The sequence below is a fragment of the Balaenoptera borealis genome (genome assembly GCF_965194805.1).
Source record: "Balaenoptera borealis genome assembly, chromosome: 1".
In the NCBI taxonomy this organism is placed as follows: domain Eukaryota; kingdom Metazoa; phylum Chordata; class Mammalia; order Artiodactyla; family Balaenopteridae; genus Balaenoptera; species Balaenoptera borealis.
The window spans coordinates 142,108,039-142,127,875 of record NC_138860.1 but is presented as its reverse complement, the minus strand read 5'-3'; the positions used below and the strand labels follow the sequence as shown (position 1 = coordinate 142,127,875).

Genomic DNA, 19,837 nt, shown 5'->3' with positions numbered 1-19,837 from the left:
GTTAATAATTAATTTGCTTTCCCATTTTTAAAGCACACGGTCATCTGTAACTGAGCACGCAGATACACACGAGCTGAGAGTATGAAATCGTTTTTGTGTGATGAGTTGGGTGCTGTTTTAGCAAGCTTGTGCTGTTGTTTTGTGGATAAGCATATAGTTTCTATTTGAGGTTTTGATATACTAAAAATAGCTCCTAGATCTTCCTGCCTTTTTAGACACATGAGGGTCCAAGGACTCTAGCTGAATGCTTAGCTTATTCTTTTGTGAGTTTCTGGACTACCCTTGTCCTCAGAGCTTCAAGTAACTTGTTTGTCTCCGTATGCAGTCCACGTCTTAATTGTCTCATTACGGGTCAGCCTAGAGAAGTCTCTGTAAAACCTGTCTTTTATATTCCATAAGAGGAAAAGAGCTTCCTCATATGAGTTTACTCAAAGGCCCTCGTTTCCATTTTCTCCCTTTAGTCAAGAGCATTTTAGAAGATTTGTCAGAAGGAGAGGGAGACAGTTTGATACTTGACTCCCAAGCTAAGGAGAATCCTTTCTTTCATCTCAGCTGAGGCTGTTGTTGAATATTGAAGGTTGAGAATTTAAAAGCACACATTTAAATAGAGCAAGTTAAAGATCTATAGCATAGAAGTAACCTGCATGCAAGCCAATCTTGAGGCTTGACCTTTGGCACTTAAAGTGGTCAACATCACGCAAAAGTAAGGGGCTTTGGAAGATAGCAACCTGGTTTAAGCAGATCACCACGTGGATACTATTAACAAGAAGAGGCAGTGTCTGCATTATGCCTAAGAGCTTAGAGTCTGGGGTTCCACTAATTTAGGTTTAGTTCTGTCTTGGTTCCTTATCAATTCTCACTTTGGAGAGGTTACTTAAAGCTCCATAAGCCTCAGTTTCCTCATGTGTAAAATGGGGATAATAATAGCTTGTTGTGAGGAGTAAATGAGAGTAATTCACATGAAGGATTTATACTGTTCGTCACAGAATAAACAATACTAATTATCATTATTAGCTAAGACATAATTGAAATATATTTCTCAGCTTTGAGTTGTTCTTTTTAAGAGGTTAAAGATATGCTTTCTTAAGAGTGTTCATACACGCTGGATCACCTACCTACATTTCCAGGAAATCATATGCTTCAGCAGTCCAAATGTGCCGCTTTCAGTTTTTTCATGATGTTCGACCTTAAAAATCTAAAGTTGAAATCTTCTCCGTTACATTTTCTTTTCCCTCCAGATCAATCCAAATTCAAGTTTCATTGCACAAGTTTCATGGACCCTTATTAGCATTAATTACTGTCGGTGTGCTGGTGAGAGTCCTAAAGTGAGTGCATTAAGATTTAAAGCCCTTGAGAAAACTTTAAACCCTCACGGACTGAGAGAGCTGGAAGGGACCTAAGCGACCCTCTCCTCTAAGCCCCATTTTACAGATAAGGAATGTGTATTCTACAAGGTAAAACAGGTTTTGAACAGGGACTGTCCTACCTAATGGCTTTTTAATGTGTACTCTCCCTGGAATCTGCACTCATTTGCCATGTTATGATTATGTTCTTATTGTGGGGATTGTATGTATTTATTAGAGGCCACTGAGATGTAGCACTGGGCATTACTTCTGTGGCAAAGGCATGGGGGTAGTAATCATTAGTAATGGATTCCATTATTTGGGAGAGCATTTTCCTGACTAGAGAGAATTCATTGCGTTGACCCATCGTGCCACATTTGATTTATACCAGGTAGTCTAAAATGATATTCTCTAAACCGGGAGGCTGAAAAATTGTCCCGTCTTGGCAGTTATCCCATCAGTAAGACCTTCCTTTTACTACTGAAAATACATAGTTTTGTTGAAAGAAACCTTTTCACCGGTCCCCAGTGCCCTGAATGTGTTTAAATCCCTCACTACTGAAATAGGAGGATTACTACTGCTATCATTGTTCTAAAACAAACTTCCTTTTGGACGATAACAGCAGCGGGTAAGTCAGATGTTGAAGAAAGTACCAGCTTAACTTCAGTTTGCTTTAAAAGGGCTTCCTCTTTAATTGACAAGTGTCATGTGTAATAGAGCATGGCAACTCACATAGAAAACCATGGGCCGGGCTTCCTGCTGGGGTTGGAGTTCTTAATGAACATACAAACTGAATACACTGAGGCAAAAAATTAAAGCGCCCCAACTGTGGGCCATTCATTCTGTTCATCCTGTGGCCAATGTGGTGATTAGCCCCAGCCACACCGATGGCCAGAGAGACCCGTGTTGGTCATGCGGCTGTTTGGTAGCTGTGAGCTAGGGTGACTGTAGTCTTTCCTAGTGACATTTTGAATAACAGCACAGATCCTAGTGTCATATCTAAGGAATAAATATATATATATATATATATATTTTTTTTTTTTAACATATAGGCTACTTTTGGCATATACCTCTTCACAGAGTGGTGGTTTTCTGGAGCTCTGGCCCACTTGCTAACGCTTTGAAGTTCCCTCACTTAGTAATTCCCTTTTCCTTCCCTTCACTCCCCAAAAGAGAACAGAGCCGATTTTTCAGAGGTGATGTTTACAACAGTTCAACACACTCGAATAAGCACTTAGAATAATGTCAATAGAGGAAGGGAAAAAAAAGGGCGTATTATTATCAAATTAAGTAATGGATGGGCAGTGATATTTTATTTATTAAAGCTCGTCGGAGTACCATTGGAAACAGAGGACGTTGGTTCTGAAGTGCACAGATTAGAAAGGAATGTTGAGTTTGGAAACGTGGCAGCCTGCAGCACTGTGTATGGTTTAAATTAAACCTTTTTTTGGAAAGCAGAATTGCTCTAGGCCACATTTAAGGGAAAAGCTACAGCAGAGTGAGCTGGCTGTGGTTTTTCTTTTACTCTGTAACCGGCCCACTTTCCCTTGTTTTAACACAGAAAAAAGACTTTGGACTCCTTCAGACCAACCACATAGCTTCTCTGCTGACCACAAAAAGGAAGCTTTGCGTAGAAGCCATAGGATTAATACCCACTGTCTCTTAACCCAACAGAGTGTGAAAACTTTTATAAGAGATTTCTCTGGGCAGGCTGACACTGTAGTTGGACTTGAAGCATTTTAAATCAAGAGCAACTTTGAATTGCATTATGCCACAGTGCTCTGTAAGTTGTTATGTGCGATCTCACTGTTAAAAGTTATTTACATGAGTCCCCAGGTTTCAGAGGGATAAACCACTAACAGCTTTGTGTATCTTGAGAAAGAAATACAAGGAGAATTAAAGACAGACCTATGCCAAATTATCTCAGCGTAGGTAGATCACAGTCAATCAGATTTTATCGTTCCTGGGCAAATGGAGACAGTTGGCTCTTGGTGGAAAAGCCTTTTAATCTTTGAAAATAATAAGATTAAGATTGTGGATTCTATTAAGTCACTTGATCAGCTTTATTAAGTCATCACATTATTTTTCAACTAGGTGAGAAAGCTTCCTTTTAATAGATGTGCATCTTTCTGAAATAATTTGTGCGTTGCAGAGGTGTTATTTAATATGCTGACCTGCCCAGGGATTATAAGTGGCTGTTTCTGTGTCCTGAGTGTTCATTTTAATGATTGGAATCTCACCACCCTGATTAACTAATCATGTGTTTGCACAAAGCCACTGTGAAATGACCAAACAAACAAAAACAAAACAAGAAAACCCTTGTGTGTGTGTATTTCTGTTTATAGAAATTTATAATCAATTCCTAATCAATTCCAATTTATGTCGGTTCCTAGGATTGATACATTTTAAAAGAAGTCATTTGCATTTACCTTTTGCCGTGCTGAATTAAACAACTTTTCACAGGTGCACTGTATCAGCAGTCTGGTTTCTGTTCAACAAAGAATCTCAATCAAAAGAATTGATTTGAAAAGTTGCAGGGAAAAAACGGCATACATGTTTCGGGACTGTGGTCTTACAGTAACCACTGAGTTAATCCTTGGGTGACGGAGTGTCGCGAGAGGGGTTTCTTTGCTGTCATTAGAGAAATTGGTCTGTGTAACACTTCCTGTGTGTGAAGAAATGCAGTTGTCATTTTGCCTAGACCATTAGAACAGTATTTAAATACTTCCAGTTGTGAGGAGCCTTACATTTATGGTGGTTATTTTCCCAGGTGTCTTAGCAGCAGCTGTTTTGTGCTTTCCTGAACTTAATAGTGGAAGAATGTGGGAAAGAAATGGCGTACTTTCTGGGTAAAATATTTTACCACCCTGGAGTAGCTGCATCTTGATCTTCTTTCATCTGGGTAGAATTCTCCTGTAACTAATTGAATCCATTGATCACTGTCTTGTTTTTTTTCCATCTTCTTCTCAGAGGATTCATTTCATAGGGGTCTATACATCAGTCAAGAAAATGACTACAGAGGAATTACCAAGACTGGTAATAAAGGTAATTTAACCTGGTATAATATATTTTTTTAAGGCAAAACACTCTTAATTGTCCTTTCCCTGGTGAGAGTTAGCTTCTTAATTAGGCTCTGTTGGAAAACAAGTCAAAATAGGACACTGACCAGTACTTTCAGAGAGGGAGAGAAAAGAGGGATGAAAAGGCATCGATCTTGGAATTAGATGACCTGGTTTCTAGGCCTGTCTATACCAGGGCTTTTCAAACTTTAATGTGCGTATGAATCAACTGGGGAGGTTGTTAAACTGCAGATTCAGACTCAGTGGGCCTGTGGTACTCCCTGATATTCTGCAAGTTTCTCTGCAAGATTCTGACAAGCTTCCCGGGATGTCCATGCGGTCAGACCCCAGACCACACCCCAAATGCCAAGTATCCGTTAGAGCACGTAACTAACTTTGTGGTTTTGGATACACCATTTAACGACTCTGCATCTCTGCTTCCTAATCTCTAAAATAGGGAGGTTAATCTTTGCTCTCCCTACCTCATCAGGTTGTTATGAGAATCAAATGAGATAATGTAGATGAAATTTTAAAAGGCTACACAAGTATAAGACACCAAGGATCTTTGTTTATAGATAAAGACATTCTTTGAATACCTTTCCTCGAATCACTGTGAGCTGCTCTGTGATGGGAAGCGCCCTGAATTGTGAGAGAGACTGGAATCCCTCCTTCCCTAGCATCTACTCTGTGCTGCCTTTGGCCAAATCAGTTCACCCTTCTGGTCTCTCATTGTCTCATCCTTAAAATAAGGGCTCGGCCTGGATTAGTGGATCTCAAAGTGTGGTCGCAAGACCAGCAGCGTCGGCGTCACTTGGAAACTTTCTAGAAATGCAGATTTCCAGTCTAAATTTTGTGTCATCTCCTGTCTCACAGGCGTAGAAGAATTGGGAGTTCCCCAAGGTGTTCACTGAGCATCTGGAAAGGAGGGATGAACAGCCGGGGGTTTAAGCCTCACCTCCCTGGAGGTCAGAATAGATTATTACTGCATTGACTTATACCTTTTTAGCTAATCCCAGCTTTGGGGCTGCTTCAGTGGCCCATGAAAGCTGATTGAGACAGAGCAGAACGTGCAGACCCGGGAGGTTCTCGTCCATCCTCCTCTTTCCCCTCCTGCTCCCCTGATGGTTGTCAGCCTAACCCAGCACCATCTTATATTTTTCAGACTTTTCGAGCACTTTCACAAAGATGATCGCAGTCTATTTGTGTAGGGTAGCTTGGCGTGAGATGAGAACTGAGAGTAAAATACATGATTTTCTTAAATTCATTTACAGTTAGACTTCACATACCTGCAGTTTTGGGTTTTTTGTTTGTTTGTCTTTACCTTTGGAAATACATCTGAATATTACAACAAAAGCATTAACCGGCCTCCAGTTGTCCAAAGTAGATTTTATCAAGTTCAAGCACTAAAGCTCATGATCTTTACGCTCAGCAGGGACCCTCAGTGAAGCCTAGCAACGTCTACACAAGTCTGATTTTTTTTTACTCCACAGCAGCAAATAAAGCCATAACGGGCAGCTGCTTGAGTCCGGAGAGTAGAAACAAACAAGAGGTGTTAGCTGGCAGCTGAGCAGTGAGGAGAGACTTGGAGATGCTGTCAAAAGTAGAGCAGGTAGGAGGGCAAGATAGATAGTAGCTTGAGCCCCTCTCTCTATGTGTATATAGGTATACACATGTATACATATATGTATTTCTGTGTGCACTATAATAAGTATATATATATAGTGCATATGAGTATACCTGTGTGCATATATATATATAAATAAATATATATGGTATACAAATGTGTATATACGTATAAATATTGTGTTGGCCAAAAAGTTCGTTCAGGTTTTTCCATTACATCTTACGAAAAACCTGAACGAACTTTTTGGCCAACCCAATATTTGCATTTTTATTTTTATATATGCACACACACATATATTCTATATACTAATATTCCCAAATAGTTCTTTGGGTATTTACTGTAACGGAATACTGATGTAACTCACGTTCTTAATATCTTCAGTAACTTAAGTTTCTGTATGTAAGAATATCAGTTACCAATTACAGAAGGTTTCTCTTTAAAATAAGTTAATGTAGAAAACAAATAGTCGTTAAGGAGATAAATGTGAGCCCTTTGCCAGTTCATAAAATCATGGACATCTGCAATTATGAAGAACCTTATAGATCATTTTATCCAGTGGTTTCAGATTTTCTTTAAACAGAGGTCTTTTCTTCAGAACTAAATTCATGGGGAAGTGTGCTCTCTCTCTCTCCCCATATATATATGTATATATATACATATACACACATATATATGTGTATATATATATGTGTGTATATATATATAATTGAAAAAGTGTGTGGGTACTGGGTCTCTCTTGGCTTTGGCCTTTCTATTCTTTCTTCCAGAAGCAGCTTCTGTTGGAATTGACCCCTAGGGCAAGGAATCACCTGGGAAACTTGTTATATGCATATTATGATTCCGTAAGTCAAGGGTAGGGCTTGAGACTCTGCATTTTTAAATTAACTCCGGAGGTGTTAAACATAACACTGACCGCAATTTGAGTAGCAAGTCCCTGGGGGATCTGTGTAGACTGAAATCCTTCAACCTCTTCATTTTATAAATGTGAAAAGAAAGACTTGGACTTAATAATGCGTTGCCAAAAGCCACATGTCTAGTGAGGGTCTTCTGTTTCTGGTAGGTCCTCTGTTCTGTATCCTGCCTGGAAGGAATGGCTGTGTCCTACCCCTTCTGGCTGAATGAGGTAGCCCAGTACCAGGGTTCCATTGGCTCTACCAGGGCCCTGCACAAACTTATCATCACTATAGACGATGCTGGGAATGCGTTCTCTTCCAGTCTACTCTCTGGCCCATGGAAAAGCAGTACTTTGAATCAGACCCCATTTAGGGTGGAACATTCTGATTAGCCAGCAAGGGCCGTTAGGCCGGTTGCCGTGGTGTCTGCTGCCACAGCAGAATGGATAAGCAGTCCTCAGCCCCCCCCCCTCAACACAATCCATAAAACTCTTTCAACTCCCTCCCCCTTTTTTTTTTGCGTGATGTCTAGTGTTTGCAAATGGAAATGGCTGAGGAAAAACAGAGTGAAAGTTTATATAAAATATTTATACCTTAAAGATCTTTTATCTTGTGTCATTCAAGAGATAGAGAAGTGAAAAATGTATTGGGAGTACATTATCAAGAGTACATTATAAATTTAAATCTCAGATTGAATAATACCAGCTGCTAATGTGTGGAGCTCTGGAAATGAGTCACTTTTGAATCTTGAGAGTTTACTGTACCAGGGCAGTTATACTTAAGAAGGAAATGCCTTTTGAAAAAGAATTCTATACCGGAATCAAGACTGATACTAATGGGTATTAAAAATCAAATATTTGACATAATATTCGTGTTAGAATGTACTTACATAGGAATGAGATGTAGGATCTGAGAAAGTTTATGGAACGTTTCTCAAAAAAATCAGGTATTTTTGGTTTCATCTTTGTGAAGCAATGTAACCTGTGGTTAATAGTATGTATCTTAGAGTCAGGGAGACTTAGATTCAAATTCTCTATCCACTGTTTGTTAGCTATATGATTTTTGGATCAGTTGTTTTCTCTGAGACTTTCTTTATTTTAAAAATAAAGGTAATAGTGCTACCTGATATGTGTGGGTTTTTTTTTTTTTTCAGGATTAAGTGGCATTGTTATTTGTACAGCACTTAGCCCATTGCCTAGACTCAGTAAAGTCCCAGTGAATAGTATTATTATCATTATTATCACCATCATATTGTCTTTAGCCCTAACTAATAGTATATTGCTCTCTGGTGACACAGTGTTTTTCTCCCCTCTGTGTAGGTGTGCTTTGAAAGCAAAACCAAAATTGGTGTGCCTGTTGAAAAAGTTAGTAGTTGGAAAAAGAAAATGTATTTTCCTAAGTGAGACCGTGATTGTCTATGCCAGATATCTGGATTCTAGGCAGCAAAAAAAGAACCATTTTGTTATAATGGAACTTTGTTTCTGTGGTGCATAGTATATATTGTTGTATGCTATGTGCTAGGGTCTCACATTCAGACTCCTGAAGCAGCAGGAGGAATGAAGTAGGCTGTGGGCAGAGAGCACCCAAGTCCCACTGAAAGCCAGTGAGTCCCATTGAAAGGCCCCTTAGCTTGAGTCAGTTGGTGTTGGGTGAAAACCTGGGTGCAGTGCCCCAATTATTATTATTATTATTTTAAGAATCCGTGGAAATCCACATTTTCATGTGAATCAAAGGATGTTTTAAATACTGACAGCTGTGTCTTTGAGAATGCTGTTGGCTGCAAGAAACAAAAAATAAGTGGTCTCAACACAGATTTATTTTTCTTACAAAGCGGTAAGTTCAGAGGCAATAGCTAATGTGGGTTTATTTGCTCACTGATGCCAACAAGAGTCCCGGCACTTTCCATTTTTATGCTCTGACATGCTTTATTTGTTGACTCATTTTGTAATTCTTGTCATGTTACAGTTGCCATATGTATGTTCGAGGGAGGAGGATGAGGAGATGGGTCATGCTAGCCTAATTTGTTCCATTTATCAGGGAAGGAGAAACTGCCCCAGAAGCGACACAGGTGGCCTCTCCTTATTCACTGGTTAAAACTGGACCACTCGCTGCAAAAGGAAATTTGGGGAAGCCAGTGTACTGCTTGCCAGTCCCTGCAGTGGGCAGCGAGGAGGAGGTTATAAATGGCTGTGGTGTTTGCCAGGGCACAGTGCCTGCCCCAGCACCCAGCTCAGCAGGAAGCCCAGCTGCAGGGCCTGGAGACCCCTCGGCCTCCAGTGTGTATCCGAAATCTCCAGATTTGAGCATTGTGAAGGGAAAGTATCATTTGGGGGAAGGCCAGGGCTTTATTTTTTAATTCAGTGGTTTTGCATTGTATGAGATAGGTCATTGCTAGCAATGAGGAAACTGCTGAGGGAACAAGAATTTATTTAATTTTTAGAAAAGTTTATCTGGAGTTTTAGTAGAGGAGTTAGAAAAGAACATACCATTTAATGTTATTTCTGGATGACTACTACATTACAAAAAAATATGTAAATTGCCCTATACATACTCTTTTTAATATAAACTATATTTGTCTTTAATTGTTTTTATTCTAAAACAAGTATATGCTTTATAAGTCATTCTAATCTGATTTTTGATAACCTTTATCAAAAAGAAATCTTTTCTGCCTTTTTATTTATCTGTATATTTAACTTAAACACTGGGAAGCTCTTCCAAAATGCTTTATAAAAGCAGCCATTTTAAGCTGATTAAAAGCATGTTTGATATGTATGGATGTAGTTGAAATGCTACCAAACCAAGTGTATATTTAGATAATTAAACTCAAGAATTATGGAAGTTTAAGATTAAGAACTCTTAATCACAGGTAAGCATACACTAAGGAAAATCAAATCTGTTTGACTCCAGCCAATCGAATCTTTTGTAATATTTTGGCTTACACTTTTTTGCAGCTTTACTGCTGAGTTAGCTGTCCTCTAATGTCCCTGACAAATTTGGGAAGCCACCGTGTGTACATAAATTGAGAGAAAATATTTCTGCCAATTCGATCCCGATCGTCTCTTCTCAGGGTTATAAAATTTGGGTTTTCATGACCCCAATGTTAATTAAAAAAGAAAAGAAAAGGAAAAACCCAAACAAAGCAACTCCTGATAGTCTGAAGGGTTACTCGTCATTGTAGGAGGGTATTGTAGAGTCTGGGGACTGTGAATTGGCCACCTACTGAGTAACTAGAAGCATGGAAACCAAACTTTACAGCTTTCATATAATTCCAGTGTCTAATCACTTTGTCAGACCCAGCAAGTCAGAGAAATCTCTAATAATACTAGGATAATTAAATACTTCAGTAACCATAAGCTCTAAGATAAAAGGCAAAACTTTTTTATTAGGGAAACTTATGCTGAGACAACATTTTAGAATGATTTAAAGGGGTCAATAGATAGGTGAACCAGTCCACTATAAATAATATGTTTAAGATTAAAAATATTGCCCAGATGCTATATCAAAATCTACTTTAGAGTGAAGTTGTAATGAGGGACTGTTTTATTTTTAGAATGGATTTTCTTTTCTTTTTTTCTTTTTTTTGGCCCTGCCGCGCGGCTTGCGGGATCTTAGTTCCCCCACCAGGGATTGAACCCTGGCCCTCGGCAGTGAAAGCGCAGAGTCCTAACCACTGGACCGCCAGGGAATCCCCAATGAGGGACTATTTTAGAGACAAGGAAAAGAATAGGAGACTCCTTTGTATGGGAAAATATAGTGCACTTCTGTTTAGTATATACACCTATCATGTGAGAGATTCTGTGCCAGATGCATTAAACTTATTATCTACTCCTCAGATCAATCATAGATTGGGTATTGTGACTTGTGTTTCCTTGATGAAGATACCAAAGCTCTGAGTCCTCCAAGTGACTCACTTGCTTGAGGTACACAGAACATTCTGGAGTTGAGCTTTGAACCCAGCTCTGTGTTCCACACTCATTGTCGTCCCCCTTCATCAGAAGTTCCACCTACATTGGGCGAGTGAGGAGACAAATAGCAGATGGACTTAAATGTGGGTTAATGTACTTAGCAAAGGAACAATCCAAACTACTTATAGGATATGGGCTCTTAGCTACAAAGTACACGTCATGAAGGGAACCTGGGGCCACTGTGTAGGCTGTCACTCAAGCTGACTGCTGCCCATCCCCTAAAGGCAGTCAATCCAGGAACATTTGTTGAGCACTTACTTTGCGTGGAGATAGAAAGAAAATGTTCTTGAACTTGAAAAACTTACATCTTTTCTCATAAGACTTTTCTAATGTTGCTGTAGTGAGAAAAGTTCCCTGTAAAAGCTCTCTAAACAACACATTGGTCTGTATATGGAAAGGAGAGATAAGGTTACCCTCCATCAGTGCCATGTACTGATTTGGAGTGTGTTTTGGAAATGAAGACTAGAAGTTAGAATAAGTTTACTTTGATCTAAAGGAGGCATTTTCTTAGTAGAGTCATTATGATATTATTTCCTAGCTATTAAAATTTGCCATCTTGATGCTTGGTTATTCACTGAAAGGAATGAAATATTTATTAAGGTCATATCACTGTTGCATACAAAGGGAGCCACGGAGTGATTTTTATGCCATGCTTTTTGGTAGCAACGTTTCTGCTGGGTTGCATCAACATCTGTAAATTTTATTGATTACAATTAAGTCAGTCTCCATTGTCTCTAAGAATTTATATGGGTTTAAAAATCAGTCCTTTATGTATTCATTTGAAATAGTTTGAAAAAGTATCTTAGTAGAAGGGACAAATCTGCAGCTATTAATCCTGTTATTTCTGTGAGCCAGAGTTATTTCAGTGTTATTTCCAGGGTGTTATTTCCCATTAAAACATTCGCAGGTTTTAGGTGTTATGATCCTTTTAGTTTTCTTTTAATTTCATTTCCTCTGTCTCCAGTCTTTCAAAAGCGTGTCACAGCTTATCCTTATCTCCAGTAGATTTCTGGGTGTGCCTGGAAAACCCCCCAGCTCAAATCCTAAAGGTTAAATTCCAATGTTGGATGCTCTCCATATATACAGATTTTGATGTAGAAATAAGATTATGAAGATTTCATGCCAATTGATACCTTGCATTTACATGATGGATCAAAGGACTATGGAAGGGCTAATGGGAGAGTGATTGGAGGCTGTGGGGACATTGTCAGGGATTTTTACTAAAAGATTCCTGTGTTTCTTTATGTATCAGCCAAGTTTGACAAACACATTTCTGTTAAATATTAAGGCGTTAACAATCATACAAGCTTGTGGAATTAACTCATATTGATATATGTGAGGTCTTAACCGATACAAAGACCAAAATTGTAAGACTTTTAACAACTGGTGCTTTGGGGAAGTATAAGAATTGACTTAGGATTTCCCTGGTGGCGCAGTGGTTGAGAATCCGCCTGCCAATGCAGGGGACACGGGTTCGAGCCCAGGTCCGGGAAGATCCCACATGCCACAGAGCAACTAAGCCCGTGCGCCACAACTACTGAGCCTGCGCTCTAGAGTCTGCGTGCCACAACTACTGAAGCCCGCGCATCTAGAACCCGTGCTCCGCAACAAGAGAAGCCACCGCAATGAGAAGCCGGAGCAACGCAATGAAGAGTAGCCTCCGCTCTCCGCAACTAGAGAAAGCCTGCGCGCAGCGACGAAGACCCGACGCAGCCAAAAATAAATAAATAAATTTATTAAAAAAAAAAAAGAATTGACTTATATTTATATTATTTTTCTACAGCAGCTAATTTCAGGTACATCTACTTCTGCCTAAGTAGATGTTTACTGTGTGTACATGTCTATTATAGGTATATATTGAGAGATATAGTTGGAAAGATAATAGTGTTTGACACAAAAAATACTGAAGTAAATTGCACTTTTATTTTTTAATTTTAAAGATTAAATAAAAAGAAAAGAGCACTATTTATAACATAAATTCAAACTAAATACACAGCTGGGTGAGCCTTCAAAAAAATAATTTTTTGAGATCCCTTTAAGGAATAGTTTTAGTTTCCCAAACTGGAGATATGTGGAGGAGATTATGGACCCAACATTTTCTGTGGCCATGATTCTTGAAGATAGTCAGTGAAAGCTTCTCTTGTTATAGTTCTTTAAAATGACATTAAATTTGTGATATCCTAGGACTAGTGCAAGCCTCTGGGATGGAGGTTACATATCTCTTTTTTTAGAGGTTGAAAAATTTAAGCCCTGGCTTATAGCAGTTTTGGTGTTTTCTCTAAGCCCAAAGCTTTGATCACAGTTTTTGAAAGCTTAATTATTAATGGCTGTTAAACATTTTTTTTTTTTACCCACTTATCAGCATTTTCTTTTTTTGCAGCAAGACTAGCTTCCTTTGCTTATGGATGGCCCCACGTTTGTTTAGAAAACAAAGTCTGTCTTATCCTAATTTTGTTGGCGACAAGATGTGGCTACAAAAAACAAAGAACAAACCTGTGACTCTTTTACTCCTCATATCAGGCCTGTTTGGGGGAAGCCTAAACGAATAAAATGGCAACTTGTTAAACTTAGCCCTGACTCTGTTTAAGGAGATCTTTTATTTACAAAATTGAGTCGATTCCTCCCTAAAGGGAAAAAAGAAAAAAAAAAAAAAAAAGGTAATTTTAGTGGCTCTTTAAAGCTTTTAGATAAATACTCCCAAGTTTTTTCCCCCAAGCTTGAAAAGCAACATAGATAGTCTGAAGCCTGGTTTTTCCAGCTGTGTAAGAAGCACAGAATAGAGGATTCCAAATATTTATCTCCTCACCCCCCAAAACGATTCTGTGTTCCAGTCAAACGTGATTACTTGCTGTGTGTTTCTAGGACACTTTTCACGCTGTGCTCTCTCGGTTCGTCCCTCCAGGAATGCTCTTCTTTCTACCCTCACAACTCTGTCCAAAGGAATCTTGTCTATCCTCAATCTGCATTTTAAGTGCCAATTCTTCCTTGAAGTCTTCATGGACTCCCCAACAGGACGTGGTTATTCTGGAAAGGGGTCCACGCTTTCCAATACAATTCCCGTACCTACCTTGTGGTTGGGCTCCGTATATTGTTTTTCTGCCTTGCCGTTTAGGTATTTGCATATTTAATAGTGTTCGAGGGTCAACAGACATTTACTAAATGACTGCTTTTGCCAGATGTGTATTATTTACTGGAGAAACCAAAGGTTTGAAACATGGCCTGTGATGTCAATACCTCTTGGTCTTTTCTTTTCCCAAGTTGGCTCTGAATTCCCAACGGATAGAAACAGTCTTAGGATTCTTTGGTATCCTCTGAAAATCCTGGCTTCTTGCACATAGTAGCTGCTCAGTAAATCTTCATGGTGTCAAATTGGTTGACTAAATCAGTTTTCTTCTGATTGAATTTGAACAAGAAGGATTAGCTTTTGTCTTTGGGATCTGAATGTAAGCAGTGTTATTGACGCCATTTGCAATTACACTGTGATTTTTTTTGTGGTATATAAAGGAAGATTTTTCCACTACCTCTGCCATGTACTCTTTGGGCATTTGCTATTTTTCTTGGAAGGCATGGTGACAGCATGGGTCAGGCAATCAGAATTTTATTGAGTACTGGCGGATACCATGTTGGCTTCCTCATCCTACCCCATTAAGCTACCCTAGGGATCCTCCTGCATAGATAGCTGACTGACTTCAACTTTTGGGCCCTGTCAGCTGTAGCTTTCATCAAGTTTCCAAAGGCATTCATGACCCCAGAGAGGTTAAGTGAATGAGTAAGTTCACACTTGTCTCCCTGAAGGATCTAAAATGCAGGTGGCATTTGGACAGGTTCACAGCTGCTCCAATCCGTAGTAGTGTCCCAGAATTTCCTTTTACCTAGATGGGGGAGGAGGAACATCTGTAAATGTGAATCTAGAGTAAAACTTGAGATGACCTCCAAGAAGCTGTAGGGCTTCTGGGCAAATGATGGCGAAGAGCTACATTATTAGGACAGGCCTAGAAACCCAGCTTGCCAGAGAATGGCCCTGGTCATAGCATTTGGCATTTTCCCTGTACTCTAGCCAGTGTAGGATTTCTGGATGTTTAAGACTGTAACCTAACCTGTACTCTTGCCTAAGAGTATCCCCTCACCCCACATTGCCATCTAAATGACAAGGATAACTATCAGTAATATTTTGAACTTTCCTGCAAAATTGTGTTCTTCATTGAGTGCTCTAGGAAGTATTTCTTTACTTGGGCACTTTAGATGATGGTCTGAGCAGAGCAAAAATTAGTGTCACTGCCTTTTTAACGGTTGGACACTTATCATCAAGCCGTGTCAACGTCAGTGACGGTATACCACAAAGGTGTTTGGTCTTGATAAGCTTGTGAAGAAGCAGACTTTGTTGTTGTTGTTTTTTTAAAAAATAGCTATTGGACTCTGTTTCAGTTTCATAATAGAGAGAAAGAGAGAGAAAAAGACAAAGAAGAGGTATTCTTTCCTAAATAGAAAAGACAAAGTTTATAGAAAATAACGCTAAGTTGCTAACCTACTGCTTACCTTTGCCCTGCGATTGTGTTTGTGTGTGCAAGCACACACGGCTGCTAGTTTGTGTACTTAGTATAAGGCCTTTGAATGGATACCAGATTGGCTATGTAACCTTGGAAGATTTATTTGCTCTCTCAATTCCTTTTATTCCCAATCTTTTATCAAACACTATTTATTATGTTCTCTGAAATTGTTAAATAAAAGGGACTGTGGAAAAAAAATTTCAAGATACTAAATTTATTCCAGGCTAAAGGTATTACAATAGGATGATGGTGTTTAACCCGTCTACTTGTAGTAAGAAGCCAAGCAAATGGAAATGTGATATATTTAAGAGGGCGTTTCTTAGAGGGGAAAAAAATGTTTGATGTTCCTTCCAGACTGACACTCTTCATTGTATTTTTAATTTAAACATAATTTGAAAGTATGTTTAAAATAACTATAGTGACATTTCTTGTCTGGTTGAACCAAAGGATAATAAGAGATAAATGTTATCTGTAATGCAGGTTACACTGAATCATTAAAAGCCCCGTCTTTGTTAACATACTGAATATGTGATTTGGGAGGAGGAGGAGGAGTTCCCTTTTAGGAAAGATTTTTGGTAGGTCGTCTTTACAGAAATGAGGGAACTGCCCTGCTGATCTATTTTGAGAAGCAATAAGAAACTGCACCTCACTGTGGCCACCAGGCCGTGGTCCTGTGCTGGTGTGGCTCTGTGCTTTTGCTGGGGAAGGACAACACTGGAAAAGGGTTAGACCCTTCATTCTAAGTTGCTGTCCCCTTAGGAGCTGTGTGCCCTAGTGGAGACAGCAGTATTTGATCCTTGCAAAAGAGAGGATTTCCTCTGCACCCCTTAGGGGATTTCAGGGCTTGGTGCAAAGGGTAATTTCAAAGGATTTACCTTAGCAGCTTTGTCACTGAGTGCGGAGAGAGGAATTTCTGTGATGACTCCAAACTTAGAATAAATGCTAGGGAAGAATCCATAGAGCTCCAAGGACTTCAACCTCCAGGGGAGAAAAGCAGTAATTTATGGATCTCTCTAGAAATTATGGTTGGGTTCTTTTCCCTCTGAACCCAGTCTTCCTTAGTCATGTGACCGGAATTCAATTATCAGTGCCATAAATAATCTTGTGAATGGAAGCAGTGTGTTTGACAGTGAATTTCTGCTTCCTGAAGAGAAAGGAACCTTTAGAAGTTATTAGAAATAATGCTGGACTAGCCATGATTCCGAAGGCGAATGGTCACAGAGGCACAGGACTGGGTCGCCGAAGACAGAGGGTTTTAGATGAGTCAGATTTGTGCTGGGGACGGATGGCATGAAGGTGGGATATGTTTTTTTAAATACATATTTAAAGCAGGCTGTATTTAGAAGTTTATTTATAATTGGTTTTAGGATAAAGCCAGCCTGTTGATGCATAACGGAGTTGATCTTTTGGTTCCATTAGCATCTTTGAAATATTTAACAAGAAGCTGAGTTTAGCAGATGAGCTCTTTCAACCATTGTTGGAGATAAGGCAGCCCGTATGGGATAATTCCTGCTGTAAAACCAGCAGACGTCCCCTTTGTTTTTCCATCTTGCCCCATGCCCTGTGTTCTAGACTAGAGAAGGTCAGCTTTTTATAGTCAGAGGTATGTATGCCTTTGAAAATGGCCATTCCCCTACCTAGCCTCAGCCAGTTACAACTTATATCCTGAAGACAGCAAAGAGTGCTGATTTAATTCATTTTACAACCAGTGTCCGTCCTTTCATGGGAGCAAGCAGGCTGGTAAAATTGTTTCAGGAACCAGAACATTTTTCTTGGTTATTTTTAACATAACTTGACCACCCAGCTACACAGGGCTTCGTTCAATTGAGAAAGTCTATCGAATCCAAAAATAATAATCCTTTCTATTTGTCTAGTATTTGCAGTTTTATAAGGAGCTTCACATCCATTCTCTCATTTGATTTTTTTCCGACAACTCCATGAGGTAGAGAGGGCAGGTGTTATCACCTGCAAGTCACAGATGAGGCTTGTGATGAAGCACTGAAACTCAAGTGCTTCTAAGTCCTGCCCAGGGTTTCACAACTAGTAAATGACTGGGACGCGAGCCCCCTAGATTTTATTCTGGCTCAAAGGCCAGTGCTCTTTCCACTGTTTGTTTTGATACCCTTGGAAGGTTCATTGCTCATCTAGGAAAGAAAAATTGGCAGCTCTTGCTGGGGAACACGGAAATCTGCTGGGAGAAACAGATCCGAGAGAGCTGTACTGGCTCAAGAGTAAAATGAGAAAAGACCAAGGGGGTCAGGGGCCTTGGCCACCTGCCCTGGTTCACTCCCTGTGTGATCATGGGCAGGTCACTTAACTTCTCCATGCCTGAGAACTCACTTTTAATCTCGCCAAGGACGATCATCTCTCATCTGCCGTGGCCATCCTGCAGATCTATGGTGAAGATGATAGAGAAGTGATTTCTGTGCGGGGTCCTTGGAGGATACACATTATACATCAGAAAGGTGGTATCACTACACATGTTTTTAGTATTTGAGTTTGAGGTGTGAGGTGGAAAAGCAGTCATTTTCCATTTATAGGGGCCTCAAATCTACCCTCCAGGGAAGAGTAAGGGATTGCTTTATTTGCCCTCAGTCAATTTCTTACTCTTCCTTTATTTCCTTTCTCTCACCTCTCTGGGCAGGACTGTGAAGATGTCCCTAAGCATTTCCTATGCGAGGTGACGGCCTGCCATGGAAGGAATATCAGATTTATAGCCAGATAGCCCAGCGCCACCACTTTCCAGCTGGGTGACCTTGGACATGAGACTTGACTTCTCTCAGCCTCAGTTTCTGTTCTGTCAAGCAGAGATAAGGGTGATGCCTAGGGGATTAGCATTAAGTGAGGAAATGGATGCAGAGTGACCGGCACTCAGTATGCTCTCAATAAACATTATTCTGTGTTAGAGATTGATGATTAGGGCAGAGCTGATGAGAGAAGTCGATGGAGAGAGGGATGGCTTTGGGATTTGGCCGTTTTCTCCACTGGAAACACTGTTTGCTGTATTTTCTATCAGACTTCATTTTGTCTCTCATTTTTTTCCCTCTCAAATGTGAGGTGTCTTCAAGGAAAAGACAACCTAGGAGGTGAGGGCGTTATGCACATGGAGAGGTCCATGGCTAACGGTACTTGCAGAAGTCCCTCTTCCCAGCCTTCCTCAATTTTGAAACACATGCCCTCTCAGCAGGCCAGGGTAGTTTGCAAAGCTGTGAGGAGGCTTCACCCAGGCAGTGCTATGTGCTCAGAAAGCGACACACATATCTACACACTTCACAAAGCAGAACGTTTCTTTTGTTTTCCATGTGATCGAAAATGAAATGGACCTTTAACGGAGTGGGTTGGGGGATTCCACACTCTGTTGTGACTGTGGTACAAGGACAGAGATATGGTATACCCACAGCTTGTAGAAGAATTTGTACTCCTAGTTTCGTCTGGCAGTGGGGTGGGGGAATGAGGAGAAGGAAGTGAGTGAATGAAGCTGCTACCTTGTGGTCCAAAACGAGTGAGTAGCCAGGCATCTGCCATTTGCATTGAAAACTGAGAAGAAGGGAAGGAGCGTGTTTCTGCCTTTGATCCCACGTGGAAGGGCAAATTGGTTTGGTTCTATTCCATAACCTTTGAGTGCCTGCAATGTGCCAGGCACTGTGGTAGGTGCCTAGGGTGTGAGGAAGATAGATACAGATGTCGTCTTTGAGAAGGTTCGTTTGAGCCACTGTGATGGAGCTGAAGTTATGCTTTGAATTATGAAAGTTAGGATTTGGGGATGAACTTTGGATGGGGGACTGAAAAGGAATAACTTGTTCTTTTGAGGGGCACCCTGGCATGCAGTGAGAAGCACCCTCTGTAGCTGGAACGTGTTTGAGGATTGGTATTCTCAAAAGTGTGGCCTCCTCCCCAGTGTGGGTGTAAAGGGTTTCAAAAAATATATCTCAAGACTTGGCATGTATTGGGTATTAACAGACCAGTCCCCAAGACATTATTGATTGTTGACTTTTAAACTAAGCCTGTCTGTGTTGATATTTATCATTATTTCAAGATTCTGAGAAATGTCGTACAACTACAGATGCGAAAAACTCGTAACTGCATTTCCCCCCCGCCATTATAACTGTTAGAGGAGGGCACCAGGTAGTATTTAGTGATGGTTTTTCTGAATCCTTCTGATACCTTATCTCCTCCCCTGCCTCCCCCTAAAAAAAGACGGTATTAAAAACCCGTGTGAGAGAAAGCCTTGTTCTAGTAGGTCAGTATTTATGCAGAGGATTCTCACGTTCATTTATTGCTACACGACATTGTCTTTGTAAGTCAGTTATTTCATAGGTAATTACATCTTTATGCGATTACCTTCTGTCAAGTGACTGTTTCCTTCTTAGGTTCCAGATATATATTCAGTCATTTTCTCACTTATC

At 40.0% G+C, this 19,837-nt stretch overlaps 1 protein-coding gene across 13 annotated transcripts in view; it reads left to right on the top strand.

Moving 5' to 3' along the window:
- Window positions 1–19,837, top strand: part of NFIA (nuclear factor I A) — a 373,135-nt gene that overhangs the window by 66,121 nt on the left and 287,177 nt on the right. For 8 of the 13 annotated variants that reach the window (XM_082357488.1, XM_082357487.1, XM_082357486.1 and 5 more), the window contains one exon: window positions 4,314–4,388. The exons of the other annotated variants lie outside the window; for them this stretch is intronic. In XM_082357488.1, coding sequence (XP_082213614.1) covers window positions 4,314–4,388 — 75 coding nt within the window. The remainder of the gene's footprint in view (window positions 1–4,313; window positions 4,389–19,837) is intronic. 13 annotated transcript variants of the gene reach the window in all.